The sequence below is a fragment of the Ciona intestinalis genome, chromosome 5 (genome assembly GCF_000224145.3).
Source record: "Ciona intestinalis chromosome 5, KH, whole genome shotgun sequence".
NCBI classification, from domain to species: Eukaryota; Metazoa; Chordata; class Ascidiacea; order Phlebobranchia; family Cionidae; genus Ciona; species Ciona intestinalis.
Genome location: NC_020170.2, coordinates 55239 through 74690, shown reverse-complemented (window position 1 = coordinate 74690; position 19452 = coordinate 55239). Strand labels below are relative to the sequence as shown.

The 19452-nt window shown below is 35.9% G+C and overlaps 2 protein-coding genes and 1 long non-coding RNA gene across 3 annotated transcripts; 1 reads left to right on the top strand and 2 right to left on the bottom strand.

Annotated features, from left to right (window-relative positions):
- Positions 1-1390: 1390 nt before the first annotated feature.
- LOC100187023 lies at positions 1391-9026 on the bottom strand. Its single transcript, XM_002120687.4, has 6 exons — positions 8241-9026; positions 6163-6305; positions 3682-5866; positions 2720-2802; positions 2577-2661; positions 1391-2209 (listed from the first exon to the last, which is right to left on the bottom strand). Exons 1-6 carry the CDS (start codon positions 8811-8813, stop codon positions 1595-1597), a joined length of 3684 nt encoding a protein of 1227 aa, XP_002120723.3. The 5' UTR covers positions 8814-9026; the 3' UTR covers positions 1391-1594.
- A 5286-nt stretch (positions 9027-14312) lies between these two features.
- LOC778551 lies at positions 14313-16496 on the top strand. Its single transcript, XM_002120752.4, has 3 exons — positions 14313-15565; positions 15676-15816; positions 16206-16496. The coding sequence occupies exons 1-3, from the start codon at positions 14561-14563 to the stop codon at positions 16275-16277; spliced, it is 1218 nt and encodes a 405-aa protein (XP_002120788.1). The 5' UTR covers positions 14313-14560; the 3' UTR covers positions 16278-16496.
- A 1632-nt stretch (positions 16497-18128) lies between these two features.
- On the bottom strand, positions 18129-19386 carry LOC113474227. Its single transcript, XR_003395884.1, has 2 exons — positions 18728-19386; positions 18129-18663 (listed from the first exon to the last, which is right to left on the bottom strand). It is a non-coding gene; the product is annotated as an uncharacterized LOC113474227 (long non-coding RNA).
- Between the last annotated feature and the right edge of the window lie 66 nt (positions 19387-19452).

Sequence of the window (19452 nt, the reverse complement as noted above, 5' to 3'; positions counted from 1 at the left end):
TGCCGGTGACTGAATTTCGAATATGTGTTTTATACATTTTTTCTTATTGTATAAGCATATCATTTATTATAGTTATTATAAGTATATTATTTAAATAACCCCTGGAACATAAATTATTGAGTTAAAAACAAAACCTGTGTCGACAAACCTACAGAACTACAAAGTGGGGGAGACAGGACGAAACATTTTTTTTATGAAGAGCATTCTGCAACTTGAAATTAGCAGCATGTTCATTTTTTTGCCACGTAAACTTAATCTACACAATTTTAAAACGGTTCTTTTTACTGATTTTATCCTAAATTTAAAGCATATTAACCCCTACCTATTTTCCTATGCAGACTAAATACTTCAGTTTTTATCACAAAACTAAACTTAATTTTGTAAGATAAAATCAAACTGTGCAAATATTTCATGATATTTTATTCATTACGATACTGGATTGGTGGTGATTTAAACTCGCAAACTAAAAGCAGTTTTTATATGATTTGCAAGCGTTTAAAATAAGCATTTTATTCTTGTGTTTTTTTCAGCTATTTTAAAATAAATGTTGTATTTGTTCAGCACCGAGTTTTAAAACTTTACAACAGTAACCGCCTTTACCGTGCACTTTGTTGGCCCGTAAAATTTTTTTTAAATGCTGTAACTGTTTTTGTCTATCATCAAATGGTTACCCGTGAAAGAAGATTTTAAAAAAAAACGTCTTCTTGGAGATATTGACGTTTATTGTTTGTTTACATTGAAAAACGATGGAGGAAAATTGAGTGGAAAACCTTTGGGAAGCACTGCGATGGAGTATATAGGAAAACCCACAAAAATATTGTTAGAAACCAATCGTCTAAAGTTAAAGGAATTGGATATCTTTTCGCGATCATGGCGTATATTATAGCCTATAGGCCCTAATAAGGTAAGTTGGGACACGGGAAATCAGGAATACTTTTTTAAATCTTATTTTACGTGTATCCCTTTAATAATGAACGAATGCGATCACAAAACAAAAAAAAATACAGCAATGTTCTACAGTATTCTTGCGGTCCAACAAAGTGCGCGACAAAGACGAATATTGTTACCAGGTTATGAAATCGGGTTAAACAAGAACAATTCATTAAAGATAATAAAAACATATTAATAAGATGCTTTTTTAAAAGCCCGCTAAACCACATTAAAACTGCAAAAAAATGTAGTTTATGAGTTTAAATTATTAGTCCAGTATCCTAGTTTAATAATACAAATATGAAATATTTTTACTTTGTCTCCTAAAAAAGATTTTGTCTGATATGTTAGGTTTTGCTAGAACAAAGATATGTACATGCATGGTCGGGGAAATATTCAGGAAGTGAAATAAATTTATACCGCGTATAAACGCATCTAACTGATAGCGGAAACTTAAATATAATGTTTCAAGTTGTTTTATTTTAATTTAGACCCAAAATGCACCAAGATTGTTAGATACAAACATTGAATGTCATGAGCATTTCACACAAAACAGTCCTAACAAATGTGCGCTTTAATTGGACGTGCTGTAACAAAATATTAATATTTCTAAACCATTATCGTTTTATGATTGTTAGTCGCTTTCCAAAAAAACAGCTTTCGATCAAACATATGTAAACTGTTCTTGTCGATTTACTAATTTACCATTAACGACACCAAGCGGGCCATACTTTGATATTTCCATGTCGTCTTTGACCCTTGACATCTGCATAAGTTTGTTTTTGTTTCTCGGAGTTCGAAACGAGGATCGGAGTTTTTGCAATGGTGACCTCACTATATGTGACGCGACAGCGGCGTCTAAGAATTTGTCCATTACCTCACTATCAGCATCCATTCTCTTACTTTCACACTGGTTCACTCTCGTTGTCACTTTTCCTGTTACTTGTTGCTTGCCGGCAAACTGCCTGGAACTTTTTTTCATCATACCAGCACGTTTGTTCGTTTCTTCCCTTGATTTTTTAAATGAATTCGAGGCATTCGATTTTACTTCGGTCACAAAACTTTTCTGTTTCGTAGCATTCGAGGAAATCGCCTCTGATGATTCTTGGCATTTTTTCTCATTTGTTATATTTGCTTTTCTGCCCATAATGCTCGCTCTTAATAAAGCAACAGTTGATTTTTTGCCTCCAGACTTGGCAGCCCTGTCTTGTGGTCGCATAAACCTAGAATTAGCGTCTACTTGCTGGCGTTGCAATTCTCGTTTCTCAGCAGCTGGTTCCTATCATAAAATTCAGTTTAACTCATTTGTAACAAATAATAAAGTTGTTCTAGTCAGATCAACTATTAAAATAATTTTCGATTGTTAATAAATTCACAAAACACAGGAACACGTACGACAACCGCATTTGAAAACTTGACGTTGTTATCGTTGAAGGCAAATATATGGCTTTTGGATTCAACATTGCAGCAATTTTATTTAAAAAGTTATAACATCTCATCTGGCTAAACTATCCCTCATACCGATGTTTCGACCGGGACATAAAAAACTTTTTTCAAGACCAGATATTTTAACATTTTTTATAATTTTTGTAGACGAGTTAAAACAAAAGCAATTCTATTTCAATGACCAGGGAAGATCTACTGACCGGGTGTTTCTTTACAGTTTCATAAACATGTTTGTCTTCTTTGGCACGTGTCACGTGATGCTGTGGTGCTTTTTTAGATGTCAGTCTGGACAAAGAAAAAGTTCGTCTATGTTTTAATATTGAAAATAGAAAACAATTCTTACTGTTTTGATTGATGTATAGACTGTTGGATTGGTTGGCTTCTTTCAACTGCTTTTGGTTTTGTACTCATAGGTGTATTAGTTACCTGTGAATATATTTAAATAGTACGGTTAGGGGGAAGGGAACCTTAAGCACATATATATTTCCAAACACAAAACATATTACGGGTTTTGGGTGATACCACGAATTAGAACTATCATTATTTTATAAATAAACAGTTTAAAAAAAGTGTAGGCCTACTGTTCTGTAATTTACTTTATCCTCGCGTGGCCGCAAAACGACAGTCGTTATAGCACAGGTGTTCATACACCTCGTGTCAGCTTACGAGTTATACCATGTATGTTACTTTGTCGGTTTTTTTTTTATGGGACGCGGGTTTGCATACGACTTCGCATACGAACACGCATGCATTTCGCAAGCCGGATCCTGTGTACAGCCCCCTAAGACGGCAAAGTTTAAAATCCTTAGAAATTTTGATTAATAAGTGAATTTATTAATATAAAAACACATAATTAACACGAAACAATATCGCAGGCCTACGTAGTTTTTAACATGCTACTACAGTGTGTTATTGAATAAACAATGGGAATTGTTTGAACATCAATATGAATTTGTAACAACAGAAACTTGATAATAATTCGAAAAAGTGTATCTTATTTGGGTATTGCTATTCTATAATTCGCGCAAGCCACTTCTTATAAATTACCCCCAAGTTCCTGTGACTAAATTCCGAATATATTTTTTATACATTATCTTGTTATTATATTAGAATATCATATTCGAATAATGAGATATAAATTATTAAATTAAAATCAAACCCAAAAGATTGGCAATGCAAACCTACACAACTACAAAGTGGAAAGACGGGACATTTTTTATAGTAATAGTATTCCTTAACTTGTAGTTATACTGGTAAACCTACTAAAATTACCAGTCTTACTGTAATTTTCATAGGTTTACTTACACTTTTCTTTTTCCGTATCGATTTTTTCTGTGCTACTGTCGACTGTCTTGCTTCTATTTCTTGTCTAACGACTTTGATTGAATTGTGTTTGGCGACGGACGGTGACTTAATTGTCTCAGATGTTTGTTGGGGCATGTCCGCCACGTTTCCAGTCGGTTCTGATGTAATGGGTGGTTTCCCTAGACGGGTAGGGGTTTGTACCACTCCTTTCTTCGGCACTCTGAGAGAGTAACCGCGATGAAAGAAAACGTTGTGCTCGGTTGGTGATGAGTGAACCAAGTCATCGCGACTTCGTGTGTGTGGAAGTTCGTTCCGTTTGTTGGAAACAATGCTTGTGGGAAGGGAAACTCGTCGTTTTGTGTCATCAATTAGTGGTTGGTTAGTGGGTCCGGTTGATATTTCAATGTTTTTAAGAGGGGCAGGTTGGGTGAGCATGTGGGGACTGGGGGCCACTGGTGTGAATGCAGATCTTCCACTTGGTGTTATAAGCTGACCACCCAAAGAAGGTATGGGTGAGTTATTTGTGGCTGCATCACAAGATACACCAGGAAATGCAGGTTTGGGACGAAGTACAAGAGCGTTAAACACTGATTGTGCCCGTTGTGGTGAAGGCTGTGGTATGGGGTGAACCTCACACATCAAACTTGCTAGAGATCCACTCACTGAAGGACATTTTGCCTCTGTCGATGGTAAAGTGACAGGAGGTGGCGTAAGAGAGCAGAGGGTTTGCTGAAGTGGCGTCATACTCCGTAAAGTTGGAGAATGTACACGTGCATGGTTGGCATTCTGCTGCAGTTGATCAGTTTTATTTGCTGATAAATCACCGATAGATGTGTCGAGTGATACGTTAGAGTAATGCAACTGAGAAATGACGTCGTTACTAATTTTTTTTTCCGAATCAGGGTTTGAAACAATTTCATTGAAATCAAAGATTTGAAATTCTGTCATCATCCTCATGGACCGTCTTCTTACAATAGATGCTTCATTCTCCGCTACCTTTGGCTCCATGGCACCGCTTTCGATATTCGATTTCTCGAACACTGCAGCAAATTTTTGTCGAAGCTCTTGTTTTGCCTGAGCAGCTTTACGAGACTTCCCTTCTTTGATAGAAATTCGTTCTTGTAGAGCGAGATTTCCACAGGGTTTCGATATTGCGCTGACCCCAAGTTTAACTCTCCTTTGTACACATGGCGAATTTGTACTCATTCCTTCGCTAGACGAAACTGAAGTGTCTAATGTCTCATCTGCTTTTTGGCATTGGGGAGAATTGTTTTGTGTATCCAATCCGCCATCGTTACAAAAAACACTTTGTGAATATTCTGTCACTTGTTTCTTTCTAGTAGTTGTGACGTCATATGTCGAAACAGGATGTTCGTCAATTTTAACAAATACAGTTCGATGTTTAGGGACAGGTCGGACCTCAATATCGTTTGACTTGACTATTTTTCTCGGAGCACGTGGTTTCGGTTTAGAATCAACCGTGACCGGTCGTAAGTTTATACACGTCGTGTTGAGGTAAGTTTGTCCGCTTGGCTGTAACGAAGAGTTCGCTTCAAACACTACTTCTGTTTTTGAACTTTTTCCTCTGTCTTCCATCGCAAAACAATCATCGCGTGACAAAGTTTCGGTATTGGTTGTTGAATCATCAATACGCTGTGAAATATAGGTAACAGTTTCATTTTCTTCGATCAATGATTCGCATAATGGTGAAGCTGGCGTGACAACTAATGATGTTTGTTCGCGTCGATCTCGCGGTGACGTCATGGAAGAATCTTGGTAACCTGAATCGATGCTGCATTCGCTTGTGTGGAGCGCCGCGTTAGACTCGCTAAGGATTGGTAGGATGCGAAGGTTGTCGTTCCGATTCAATATCGTTATTTTCTTCTTTCGATCAGCTAAGAGTGCCACTGTGCGGCCTGTCCCATTACACATATATTTGGTACCGGCGGAAGAAGTAAATACACCCCCTCTTTCAACTTCTTCTTTACATGTCACTTTACTCGAGCCAACATTTAACGGAATTTCATCCTCAACCAAACTTTCCAACCTGGACGCTCCCTCTTCTTTCATCTTTTCATCCCCACATTGATTATCGTTTAAACTATTAACAAATTGAATGTTTTGTTTTTCACAGTCGGTGTCATTATCTTTCAATTTCGTCGCACATGCTGTGTTCAGTGTTTGTCTGTGACGCAATAACTATTACAAACAATCAATTAAAGAAACTTGTGTTGTAATAAAAAGTTTTTTTATCAATTACTTCGTGAGATCTCCTAAAATCGTACTTCATGTAAATCATGAATGTTTATGAAACAATGCAATTTTTTTTCATTGAATATGAGGTAATTATTACGTCACGACCACTTTATGGAATGAGGTAATATAAAACAAAATAACAAAGCGTTTTGCAATACACCTCGGTTGATATATTATCACATAATACATAAATTTAAAAGTTTTATTTATATATGATCTACTTACTTGGTTACCATGGTTTCCCTGTACATGACGTCATCACGTTGAATGTAACTTCGTCTGTTGATCAACTGGTTGAGCTGAAGCAGTTGTTGAAACATTTGAGATATTTCTTTCTTGAAGTTGAACGTTTTGCCTCGCAGTTCGCCCTAAAGTTACATTGGCCATAAGTCTCACAAGGTTTTAAACCTATTGCATGTAACGTTCTATGTACGCAAGTAAAGTTTTCTGCCGTTTCTGTCAAACATACGGTTAGATATCTTGTCACAACAATCTTCCTGATTAAACAAAGCATTCTGTAACACACCCTGTAGAGGAAGACGGACAGGAAACCGCGGTAAAAACACGATCTTTGTAAAAAAAAACGAAATTAAAAAACTTACGACAGTACGTCATAAAGAAAACTATTTTGTCTTAGACACCCCGGCATACCATGTCCAAGTTTGCAAAGTGTGATTGTAAATAGGAAAATATTGGTTGTTTGGATTCTTTATTTTATTACACACCAATATCAGGTGCGAGTGTTATGTTTTCTTGGTGTGTAAACGGTAAACTGTTGCTGGTTATTGCACAAATAAAAATCTGTTGTTTATTGCGCTATTTAACACCTATTACATAAACAATACTTTGTTTGTTGCGAACAAAAAATAGTAAAACCTTTGTTACTGGGATTAAAAAATTTGCAATGTGGAAGGGCAAACCGGCTTAACCAAAAGTTAACTAAAGTTTCTACTCGATACTAAGCCCATAGAAATATTATAAGTGAAGATTGTAATGACGTCATATGCAATTAAAATATCGAGTTTCACTCGCCATTGTTGAATAAATAGATTCGTGTGTTGCTTTATTTTCAGCGACCCATTCCATTGTTTGTTGGCAACACATTAAACTATTGCTTCACAATACGCGTAGAGACACAGTCAACTTACTTTTTAGTACGTTTGTTTAAATGCCCTTGTTTTGCTGCTCATTATTATTGACATAAAATCGGTAAAACACATTCGTTGTTATTCCGAGTTTATCGAGTGGATTTTTCCTAGTAATGAGAATGAGAAAAACTGATTAACGCGTACGGTGTAAATCTGCTTACAACCTCACTTGAGGATAATTGAAATGCCCCCTGGGCTTCGATCTTGCGATAAAACGAAGTTTTAATAATTTATGATACTTGCAGCCGTTAATCACGTGGTGTGACGTAGTTTAAGAAACAAGGATGATATTGGTAATTTTGATCATATTGAACAACGTGACGTTATATCCAATTTAGGTAATAGGAAAACCAACATTAAAATTGAAGCATATACAGTTTGTTTGATTTTGATTATGAAGTGCCAATGAGACAAACAGCATTCCGATATTCGAACGAAAATATTATCTATAGTTATTAGACATACAGCTGAACATCACATACAGAATATATTTAATTCTAACTTAGTCCGGCTACTTCCAAGAATTATTGGATTGTTGTGCAGCGGAAATGAACTAGATAACCCTAAACACGTAGAAAGTCAGTGACCCAAAGCAAACCTAAGTTTTCAAGCCACTGATGACGACACGCTTGGTTGGTCATGTGACAGCGGCCTCAGCATGACATCTTGGTTTAAAACGAATAATCACGATCGTTTAAAGAACAGCATCGGAAACTTTTAAATAAAAGTCTCTGGTTACAGTTCCCTTGACTTGGAATCGAACAATTTCGCGTTTATTATCTTTAAAATTAACCACAATTAAACACTTACATACTTCGGTAATTATTGTTACAAGCGGTAAACTTGTGTTTACGATCAATTATACTGTTGTTCTTTTTTTATTATTTTCTCGTTAAAAAACGAATGATGGTATACGACATACGGCAACACATTGAGTCATTAAAATAAAAAGTGCAAAAGTGTAATGTATTTGTTTGATTCTTGCTTGTCACGAATTTTGGTATTTAATTGAAAAGTGTAGTTAGTTTCTTTCCAATAAAATGTTGTTTTGTCCTACAATAAAAAGACGTTTCGATGTTTTGCGCTTATATAGAAGCTCACACAGTCCCGATATAACATGATGCACCCCATGTTTACATGATACATTATGCTTACCATTTCTTGTTTGAGTGATTGTACTTGTTCCCTCAGTTGATAAATTATCGGCTTGTTTTTTATTATAAACATTTCTTCTGGAGACGACACCCCGTTGTCTTTGGTAACATGAGGATATTGGTGGGTAAATAATGGATTCTCAACAGGAAAGGTTTCATATTGTCCAGCTTTATCCGCTTCGATCTGTTTACAATGTTTAATCGCAGCCTCAAGATCTGTGTGGGATTTGCTTGTAGCAGTGAAACTATCGTCATGTACGTGCGCGTTCTTTGTGGATTGAATACCGTTTACTGAGACCATGTACAATGGTAAATTTTGGTTCATTTGGTTTGCAATATATCTTGGTTTTGCGGGGTAAATTTGCGTAAATGTATTGTTGGGTACTTGGTAAGCAGCGCCGTAAGACCGCTGACGCACTGATGGGTGGTTGCCATTAGTAGTTTGCCATTGATCGTTATATTCAGGGGGGTAGTAGCTCGGTATATCAAGATCAATGTGAGATTGCATCGTATCTAATGCTTCATAGTTTGTAGAAGACGAAGCATTCCAATGTTCTGCTTTATGTGAGTACATGGTGCTTTCTCAGCGCTTTTTCAATTTAGAAACAACATAAGTTTAACTGTTAAACCTAAATGGATAACACTGAGCGTATCACACTTCCAAAAAACATTATCTCTGCGGGAAAATACTACAATAATACTAATTCTGCAACAAAACACAGCAATTTATGATCATGGCAGGTTCTCATTTACTTAAAACAAATATCTTGTTTTTCGCTTCACAAAATAGCTTTAATGCTAGAGCTATTTACAAACCAGCTTCTTCTCAACAAATCTAAAAAAATATAGACCCAAAACGAGAGAAGCAATTACGTCATTATTTGTCCCTTTTCTCCCTCGAATCTCTCCTCGCCCATGATGACAAGTTTGTATTAACCTAATCATCTTGTTGTAAGGCTGTAAGCGATCGACCTGTAATACATATTTGACAACCAATAAAAGCAACGTTCTCGTTAAGAGAGCTAACTTCCACATTGGCAAGGCTATTAATTATATATTTACACTGTTCAGGAATATTTAATTTACAGTACAGAGGAAGGAAGATGGAAAACTTAAAGGACAACTAAAGTCAAATTTTATAATTGGTGTGCTGATATATATTTACATTAGCAGTATTCCGCAACTTGTAGTTAAGCTACCAAATTTAACCGGCTGTGCTAGTTTCTGTGCCATGTAAACTTTATATATATAAGTACGTTAAACCAATATTTTTCTTGTTGTTTTAATCCCAAAATAAAGTCATATTGACCGCTGCCTATATTTTTCTCATGTTTATATTTTAGTTTTTTTTACAGAACCAAAACTAGTTTTATGAGATAAAATCAAACTGTAATATTCAAGGTTGATTTATGAAGCTATGAAACTAGTTTAATCGTCCACACTCGCAAACTAAAAAATAATCGGCTTTACTATGTGATTTAGTGAGCATTCAAAATTAACACCTTACTATTTCTCATTTTTATCTGTCCAATACTGTTTCTGTTTTACACATTTTTTTAATATTTAAAAACAGTAATTAGCTTTTGACGCGCGTTTTTATAAAGTCGTGACAATACGGTCGAATATTTCTGTAACATTATTTTCCTGATTATCATTAAATGGGGTATGTAAAGGGAAAATTAAAAAAACGTCTCGTCTGACAAAGTGTTCCATCTCCCCCCATATTTACTAAGTTCTTATTCCAATGTTTATTTATACTGTGATGTATATTAATGTAATGCACTTGTTTCTAAATTCTATATAAGTGTGCACTCGTAACTGTTTAATGTAAAATCTGGTGGAATTTCTTTTTGGGGATTTTGATTTTCCATCATGCTCCAATCTTTGGATCAATCTTGTTTAAGGCCGACTCCCCCCATTAAACGGGTAGTGTCCATACGCACACTTTTATTCCAATTATAGAACTTTAATATGTTTAATTAAATGCTATTTATTTAATTTTCCAATTGTATTGTCTGTAGGGTGTAACGGTCACGCCTTTTATCTAAAACTTTATTACTTTCTTTTTTATCAATAAGCGTGTTTTAACAACTGTTGTTTTACCCTTACTACCCGTCTTTTCGCTTTTTACCAACTCTCTTGTTCTTCGTTATCGTGACCGAAGAGACGAAATTTATCATTCGTACATAACTATAACTATAACACGAAATTTTGTTGTTGTTTTTTTTATCCCAAATTAAAGTTATATTGACTCCTGCCGATTTTCTCATCTTTAAATCTCAGTTTTTTCACATAATTAAAACCAGTTTGATGAGACAAAATTAGCAAACTGTACGAAATATTTAAGTTTTTTGTTATAAATCTATGAAACTAGTTTAAACGTTCACACTCCCAAACTACAACATTTCATCGGCTTTACTTTGTTTTAGCGCGCATTTAAAATTAGCACCATCATGGTACTTTCCCAGTTTGCATTGTTTACCCGTTTAAAAATACTGCTTCCATTTAAGGTGTTTTTTTTATATTTAACAACGGTAATCGGCTTTTAGGCGCGCTTTATAAAGTCGTTATAATATTGTCGAACAATTCTGTAACATTACTTATCGGATTATTATTAAATCGGGGTATACGTAAAAAACAAACAATTAAAATAAGTTTCGTTTGATTAAGTGTTTCATCCCCCCCAACCCTACTAAATATGTTGAATAATATTCTAAATTTGCGAAATTAAGCATCGAAGTTCAGTTACTGCAATAGGCTCTGGCGCCGGTGGCTCAATGCTTATAGCGCATCTGCCTCTATAACTTGAAGGATACCTAATTGTTAAAGGCTCGTCGCTGATACCATGTGTGTTCCTGGGCAAGACTTAAAGGGGCATAACAAGGACTTAAAGGGACATATACCAAAAAGAAATAAAAATTTGTGTATGGGTAAAGATGCTCAAATGCGACCTCGGCTGTTTCGAGAATGCTAGGAAAAAAAATTCCCTTAACTTTGATCGTTTGTAGATTCTAAAACACCAAAGGAAGTTCAAATTTTATTTTTGATTTTGCGTAACAAATGCTTCTTCTAAAGAATATATAAAAAATTGTTAAACATATAGACTTTATATTTTCAAACCTAATGTTAAACACGAAAAACTGACCAAATCAGAAATAAAATTTAAACTTTTTTCGATATTTTAGAAACTAGAATCGATCAAAGTTGAGTAAAATTATTTTTATAGGAAATCCCTCTGCGGCCAATTTTTTTTACTCCAGCGGTCGAATTTGCGGTTTTAAAACTCATTTTTTTCAAAAGCTGTTTTTTATTTTCAAACTTTGATGGTAGCTTTAGTTCACAATTGAGCATATCTATTAATACACACGTTTTAATTTTTCGATGAAATGTCCCTTTAACTCCAAGCCACATACAAACAAAAAAATTAAATAAGAGGATAAATAAACTATTTTTTACATTCAGGCTCCGGTGCGCCTCCTAGTGTGTAGATAGCAATATGTTATTTATCCGTGTGGTTGCGCTGTTGGAAGTGATAAATCTCATCGAGCGTTGACCTGATGGACACGAAACCCAAATGGGAAGTTTGTGCAAGTTTCTAAACAGAGCATTTAGTTCAACTATAAATCTTTTAATCTAAACAAGAAAAGTGATCATTCTTAAGTATTTTAAACATTTATTCAATATCGTATATGAGTGAGGTCTAACGACGAGGAGCCCGGTTTCCTGAGATTTGGGCCTGAGTTTGCACACAACCTATTTTATGTAAACTAACATACTTCGATAAAAGTATTAAATATATTTGCATCTCCACTGGCCATCGTTCACCGTAAGCCCGATAGTTTTTTAAAAAATAATAACGACTATCATATTTGCGGAATATTCTTACATTCTCACACATATCGTTTATTTAATAAAGGATGCGAGGATATAAATGATACAATTGACTAATGAATTTTAACCACGGCGTTTAAACTATGAGATAATTATACTGACTTCAGTTTATTGTATAGGTTATAATCATGCTAAAACACCAAATATGTCAGCAAAGTCAGGGTGGTCGTACACTGCGAAAGCTTTTAAAGTGTTTCGTTACATAATTTTCGAGTGGAAAAGGGAAACATGTGGCATAACAACCTTGACACTATTAACTTTCTTCTTTACTTCTAATCAACGAAACTAAACTATTTTACAACATGATTGATCTCACAATAACGCAAAATCACGCAGATTACTAAAGATTTAAAAGAGAAAAAGTATTCTTCTATATTAGAAGTGTAATTAACTTTTGCCGATCAGCTTTCCTTTTAGAAAAGTCAATGTTACTTCATGAATTTTAGAGAGACTCTATTTGTTTGCAGAACTTTTCATAATAAAATTCAGACGTTCTACACCGGATTTGTGGCATCAGTTACACCCCACGGTACACCGTGGGTGGTTTGACAACGAGGTGCACCGGGGTTTGGGGAATGCAGGAAGATAATTTTTCGCCTTTTGTTTCTCTTAGGGTCAGAGGTGTGGAGTTTTTGAGTGGACATGACGGCTTGAATTCGTTATGGGAAGATTGTACTTAACTGGAGTGACTTTTGAGTTGTTGCCACCGATATATATGGCACCAAATACTCCCCAGCATAAAGGTAATGAGGCGTAACGGAACGATCTACATAACGACCCATTGAATCATTACATCACATTACGCCAGATACAATAAATATTTTTTCTTGTTAAACTTTACAATAAAAAACACTTTATTGAAAAGCATTATTTTGTTTAGGTTTTCTGTGTGCTCATAATTATTGTGCAATCGATCGCGTTGAAAAAAATAACTGTATAAGAAAGAGTTGTTGCTGGAATATTTAAAAGCCTTTAGCAAATGAAGTGTTTCCTGTAAAGTTGTGCTTAAGATAAACGGCGTCAGTCAGGTCGCTTATCGTCGCATGTGGTCCCACTATTTCGAATTGCCAACATTTCACGCTTTGAAAATTTAACCAAACACCCCAAGCCCAGTGTCGCCCCTATTCCGCCTGAGTTCGCTCAGCGTTATCAGGGTGAGTTGTATAATACCAAGTTACGTCTTTTGCGCGCCCCTTGAATCGGCATCTTAATATAGACCACAGCAGTATCACTCAAAAACGTTTCGCGGCCATCAACCGCCAATTACCCATATCTATAAGCACAGCTCGTGCTTAGCTCATTAACGTTTTATAATCTTTACTTTTTTTAACCGGTTAACGCTTAAATATTGTTAGTTTGAAAACATTACCGACAACATAAGTTGACTGAGGTGTTAGTTTTTTGTTTGTATTGCAAAGAATATAAATCACATAATATTGGTTAGCATATATATAATATACTAGAATACTAGATTGTTAAAATCTTGCATATATGTCAATTGTCGTACCTAAAAAATCCAGTTATGTAGAAAACAGGGCACATGCAGAAAAATTATTACACAGTATACGATATGATATCATTGTACGGTTGGTTGGAAAAATGCTTTCGTCGTATATATTCTATGATGATTGAAGTGAGGTTTACGAAACCACCCACACCGAAGGAAACGACGTTTCTTTTATCCTGGGCACGTACAATATAGGAAGTCGTCACTTAACGGCCATAATTCATTCATGATTTGTTTTGAAACATTTCTTATATTCCTTCTGTCGTTTCTATGTAAGCAACTTTACCCAATATGTAGCTTATTCTTGAGTTAGCTTCACCGAAATGACTGGCTTGAAAAAGAAAGATCAATTATCACGGTATAGTGCTGATTGTGCGGCTTGAGTGGGTATACGCTTGTGATGTGTAAAAACATAATTCCCCACCAAAAATGTTCCTGTTTTGCGCGTAAAAATGGTCGCTTATCAATACGTATACACCTAAGAAAAGTTATATTTGGTAAAACGCTTGTTCTGTTGAAATTACTGTTTTATGTTAATACCACCATATATTGCGTTAATGTGTTTTAAACTGTTGGAAATAGGATCGTTGGAAAATCTTATTTCATTCTGTAGTCAACAAAAAACCTGGTGCGTGACGTCACGCCGAAGAAGGCGACGGCTTCTTCGCGTTGCAAACTATAATATGTCAGTTGGTACCGGGGGTCTGTGTGTAAGGGGGCACATAAGGTAGATCAGCGGATTTATTTTTTAGGATTGCAAAAAAGGGATTGGCTACTGGAAGATAAGCTATTTTAACGTCATAGGTTTGCAGGTTTCCTCATGATTTAGCAAAAGCTAAAACTAATGATATAAAAACGGCAAAATTTAAATTTCTTCATATATCTAGGTTTTTACCGAAAAGTATCTCTGAAGTGAGATAAGAATGTTGGTCACTGTTAATGCGCTAACAGGTTCTCTTCCTCAACGTGATATTCCAACACCGACAAAAAGGAGAACATCTTTTTTAATCCGAGACATTCTAGGTGAAGATAATTCGTCTTCATCGAAGAGGAAGATCGAGGCCAAACACAATAATAATTTAAAAAACAATTTACGCTGTTCTGATTGTGATTATCAAAAACGTTGCAGGGTTGAAAACACATACAGAAAATATAGTTTAGAACTCGATGAAGAATTTAAAGACATGTTCCACAGTACAGGTTTCTATACACACTCCCACCGAGAAGCCACGCCGCCATTTTCCAACCAGGAGTCAACATGCATACCGCCCAACCATTTCGATGTACCTCATTATACAGGACAGCGTTTGGTTCTGTCCAACGACTGTAAACCGCCAAAAAGAACTGACTTAGGAATTGATAATCGATGTCGGGACAACAGCTATTCCTCACTTCACTTAAACGCTCAACATGAAGGTTGGATACATCCACCAACGCTCCAGTCAACTCTACCTTACGTTGATCTCAGCTATGTTTACAACATTAGACCGGGAACTATACGGCTACCTGCATTGCCACTTCTAATGTTTGCACCGGAAACAAATGCGATGTCGTATTCAGCGATACGAGATGATACGACGACAAAAATGAATCGACCAAACTCTGTCTGTCACGATGTTAAACAAAAAAGAACGGATGGTGATGAATCGGCACAGAGTGATTGTGACAGTAAACCGCCCAACACACCATCACCCGTATCTTTATCATCATCATGTGAGTATGTAGCATATCACGAACAATCGTCACCAAAGGGATCATCACATGACTTCCACCAGAAGAAACTTCAAAAGAAACCTCTCATCCAACTCCCCGCTTACCTTCGGAGTCGTATTGGGGGAACTGCAACCTCCGATTCTGTTACATCTCCAGGACCAATTGTAAAAAGCAAGAAATGTAGAAGAAGCCGAACAGTTTTTACTGAATTACAGGTAATACTTGATAGAAGTGAGTAGGCCTATACGAGCCGAATAATGAACATATACACCCCACAGTATTGAGAATAAAACCGTTCTCGTTATGATTTGATATACTGTTTCAGATGATGGGACTGGAGAAGCGCTTCGAACGACAACAATATCTTTCCACCCCAGATCGGGTTGAGTTGGCCGAACTCTTAGGACTAAGTCAGTTGCAAGTAAAGACTTGGTATCAAAACCGTCGAATGAAATGGAAGAAACAGGTCGGTGAAACTTGCAGATATGTTATTGATCATCGAATTCCGCCCAAACTATCACCAGTATTTGCTAAACTAGAGATTATTTTTTATTATGTCTGACGCCATGGCTCAGTAGTTCAGGTGCTTGCATCGTAACCGAATAAAGTACTTAATGGGCTTTACGGGTGCTAGCGAAATGGGCCAAATCTTGCCTAAATTCCTGACAAGGACCTCACCCACAAAGAATAAAACTAGAGATTAACAGTTAACTCATCAATGCATAGAAGTAGTATACTGGTACAGTATATGCTCTTTAACATAGCATAAATGCTGCTAATACACTGTTTACGAATACCATAAATTTTAAAATGCTCCACAATTAGTACCTATGTATAATATCCATTTCTTCGCAGGTATTGCAGGGTGGTGGAAAAGAGCCCCCGACGAAACCTAAAGGTCGACCGCGCAAAATACGAACAGAATAATCTAAGACCTAAACCACCTTGATGTTATGGAAAGCTTTATCCACATCATCTTGATTTTTGAGTTTTGTTGGGATATGTCTGTTCGAATAAATACTGTTGTGTCTTGTTGACAATTTTCTTTTGTTATATTCTTATGTCAGAGCAAACACAATGTTAACACAAGTTTGTGATATTAAGGCATGTAATATTCATTAAACCCAATGCATGCAAGTACAATGTGTGTATTAAAAAAATGTAATTGCTTGTTTCAGCTTAAAATGGCGATAATCATGAATAGAAATTGCAAGGCAAACGCATTTATGTTGCGTTTGGTCGTTTAAGCCATCGTTGAGATATCCGATTACAGGGGGAGCACTTAATGGCCCACGATGTATTTGTGGCTAATGCGAAAACTGCTGACCCGCGCTTTACGGAACACCGCATCAACCTAGGTGGGCTCGGTTAACTGCGTTGGTGTCTGTAATTATTTTTTCTTTTAAATACAAAATATACGCAGTTGTAGATAAGTTGCGAACTTTGTTTTTCCATTTTGTACCGATTTTGAGAGTCTTGTGCCTCGATCGCCACATTAAACTTTGAACGAATATTGTTGACATCACAAACACACCTGTTGCGCGTTATAATTGTTCAACAGGTGCATAAGTTTATCATCCGCCTTTGGAATTCATGAGCGGAAATCGTTGAATGACTTTGAATGCGAACGTCGTTCGTCGCTCACCTAGATATAAAAATATAAGGAAGATGACATTTGTTTGGTGCTTGAAGAGGCGACTTTTGCTTTTTTAATACCGCTTGTATACATTTAATATCACCATGATTTGATGCACATTGTTTCAATATTCAACACCGACATGAGTACTAGAGTAACAGTAGGGAAAGAGCAGAAAGAGGACACTTAAGCCCCTATTTTATTTTCAAAATTAAAACACATGGCGTATTTTATGTGATGCCACGAATTATTACTATCTGTCTCTATTAATTGACAACAATTCAAAAATATATAATAAAACACACGAGGAGTTTTTTACCGATTCGCAAAACAAGTGAAATTTTACAAATTCGAAAACACACTATCATAGTTAAAACTCAGTCGATAACTGCTTTTGTTATTATTATTTGGCAGCCGCTCCGGTGTCTTTAGTAAAATTAATGTCATGTGGTCGCGAATCAAATACCGTGGAAAAAGACTCTCATTCTAGGACACAATTTGAACTAACCATGCCTGCTTGAAGTGAATAATCAAGCTTATGTGTCTGCAGTGATGACGTCAGTTCAAGTAACAGTTTCAGAATGAGTCTCCCATTATTTCCTACGCCGGCACACAGCGTAAATTTGTGACGCTCATATACACGATGTTTCGATCTCGCGGTTCGTTGGGCAGTGGGTACATTCCTCCCGATTGTTCGTTATGAAGCGTCATAATTAATATTTATGTTGTAATAAGACATGTGACGTAACAAAAAGTTCAAATTGCAGCACAGCAATATATTCCATAAAGATGTTACAAATACGCTTAAACTTAGTAAAATAGAAAAAAAAGTTGTAGTGATAAGCTGTTATGTGGGCTATTAACTAAGCTTAACAATGCAAGACATTTACCCTGTTAACATGAGCCGATTGGATTTGAATTTAATCCGACTCGAGATGACGTCACACGCATTTCAAATTCGATCCGCTAAAACGTCATATTTGCATGGCTTATTTCAATCGGATTAAAGCTTAAACGGGGACCTAAGCGTATGAAGTCGCCAGTTTAAATAAACTTCATTACCGCAATATGTTAACAGTACAGCTTAAAATATAACAAAAAGCAGACTTTAAGTGCATTTGTGGATTATTTAAATCTACTGAACTGGTTTAACTAAAATTCCGTTATTTATGTGCTGAAGTTCTGTTATTTATGTGCTGCAAACACTTCAGATGGGTTGTTGCTATTAATTCAGACAATGATAATCTTCTCATACATACTAAAACATTGGGTTTCTGCGAGCTGAGTTCCACACAAGTCTGCTAAGTTTTGTTCTATGCTGTAACAACTAACAAGTATGACATATGTGAATGAATGGTTTTATTTGTTTAAATTAAAGCAAAATATACAAAACAGTAAATCAACACGTTAACCTGCACAAATAAGAAGTTTCAGACATAAAAGTTTGAGTATTATACCATATACTTCATACAGACAACCAAATACACTCTGACAAAGAAGTCACAATGGCTTTTACATCACAACCACTGTTTTTATGCCAATTTTTGAAAGAAGTGCAAATAAAACTTTGGCATTATTAAATGGAGCAGCAAGTGTTTGTGTCATAATCGATCCTAATAAAATAAAAACTTCATTTTTCTATTTTACAAGATCTTTTTTCCTCGGGGTCGATGCTTTCTGAAACATAAATGTAAGTTTTAGTTTTAACAAAGGCACTAAAAGTCCTCCCATGTGTACTAACCTTTTGTGCATTTGCATTCTTTAATCTTTCATCACTTCGATTACTTAACCATTTTGAATTTAATGCATACCCTTTGTTGTTCTTTTTGCTGCCAAATGTGTTAAACAATTAATGCTCCAAGATAATATATATATTTCATAATGGAAATTATTTTGACTATAAGCTTCTATAATTGTATCTGATTATTGTGTTACTTGTCTGGTACAAGTACAAGCAACTACCCTTGTAAATAATGATGGTCAATAAGCTTATGTTATAGTGGTCTATGCCCTCTAGAGTATCAAAATTGCAGTACTAGTGAAGAATGCTCCCCACAATTTTGTGGTACTATTTGGGAATCGTTACAGATTAGGCAATACGCAGTGGATAGGAAGAATTCTTTAGTAGCACAGGTTTTGCTTGCAGTCTATAAAAATCCGGTTTTCACCTATTTCAACGAGCGAAATCTGCATTTTTCAGGTAAACATTTTTATTATGTCTAGACGACTTGCATAACAATTTTTAATGGCGCGTTCTTGCATTGGCGTTAATTTGTCATGTTAATTCACGGGAGTTTGTTGCCAGATGTACACGTACACTGCTACTATCATACTCCGTGCACAAACACTATTTTAACTGTATAACAAGTCCTAAACACCAACATTTGCGCTTGTTCGATCCAACTCAATCGCTAAATCCGACCCGTAAACCACTAGTCTGAGCGAATCGAGGATTGGTCGGCTTCA

Bases quoted from the DNA above. Each gene is read 5' to 3' on its own strand.
- LOC100187023 (XM_002120687.4), bottom strand. From the start codon at position 8,813: ATGTACTCACATAAAGCAGAACATTGGAATGCTTCGTCTTCTACAAAC. The intron at 5,867-6,162 runs GTAAGTAGATCA...ATTGCGTCACAG, and splicing joins AGGGAAACCATGGTAACCAA to ACAAACACTGAACACAGCAT. The intron at 2,662-2,719 runs GTAAGAATTGTT...TTCTTTGTCCAG, and splicing joins TCTATACATCAATCAAAACA to ACTGACATCTAAAAAAGCAC.
- LOC778551 (XM_002120752.4), top strand. From the start codon at position 14,561: ATGTTGGTCACTGTTAATGCGCTAACAGGTTCTCTTCCTCAACGTGAT. The intron at 15,566-15,675 runs GTAATACTTGAT...ATACTGTTTCAG, and splicing joins CAGTTTTTACTGAATTACAG to ATGATGGGACTGGAGAAGCG. The intron at 15,817-16,205 runs GTCGGTGAAACT...ATTTCTTCGCAG, and splicing joins GAATGAAATGGAAGAAACAG to GTATTGCAGGGTGGTGGAAA.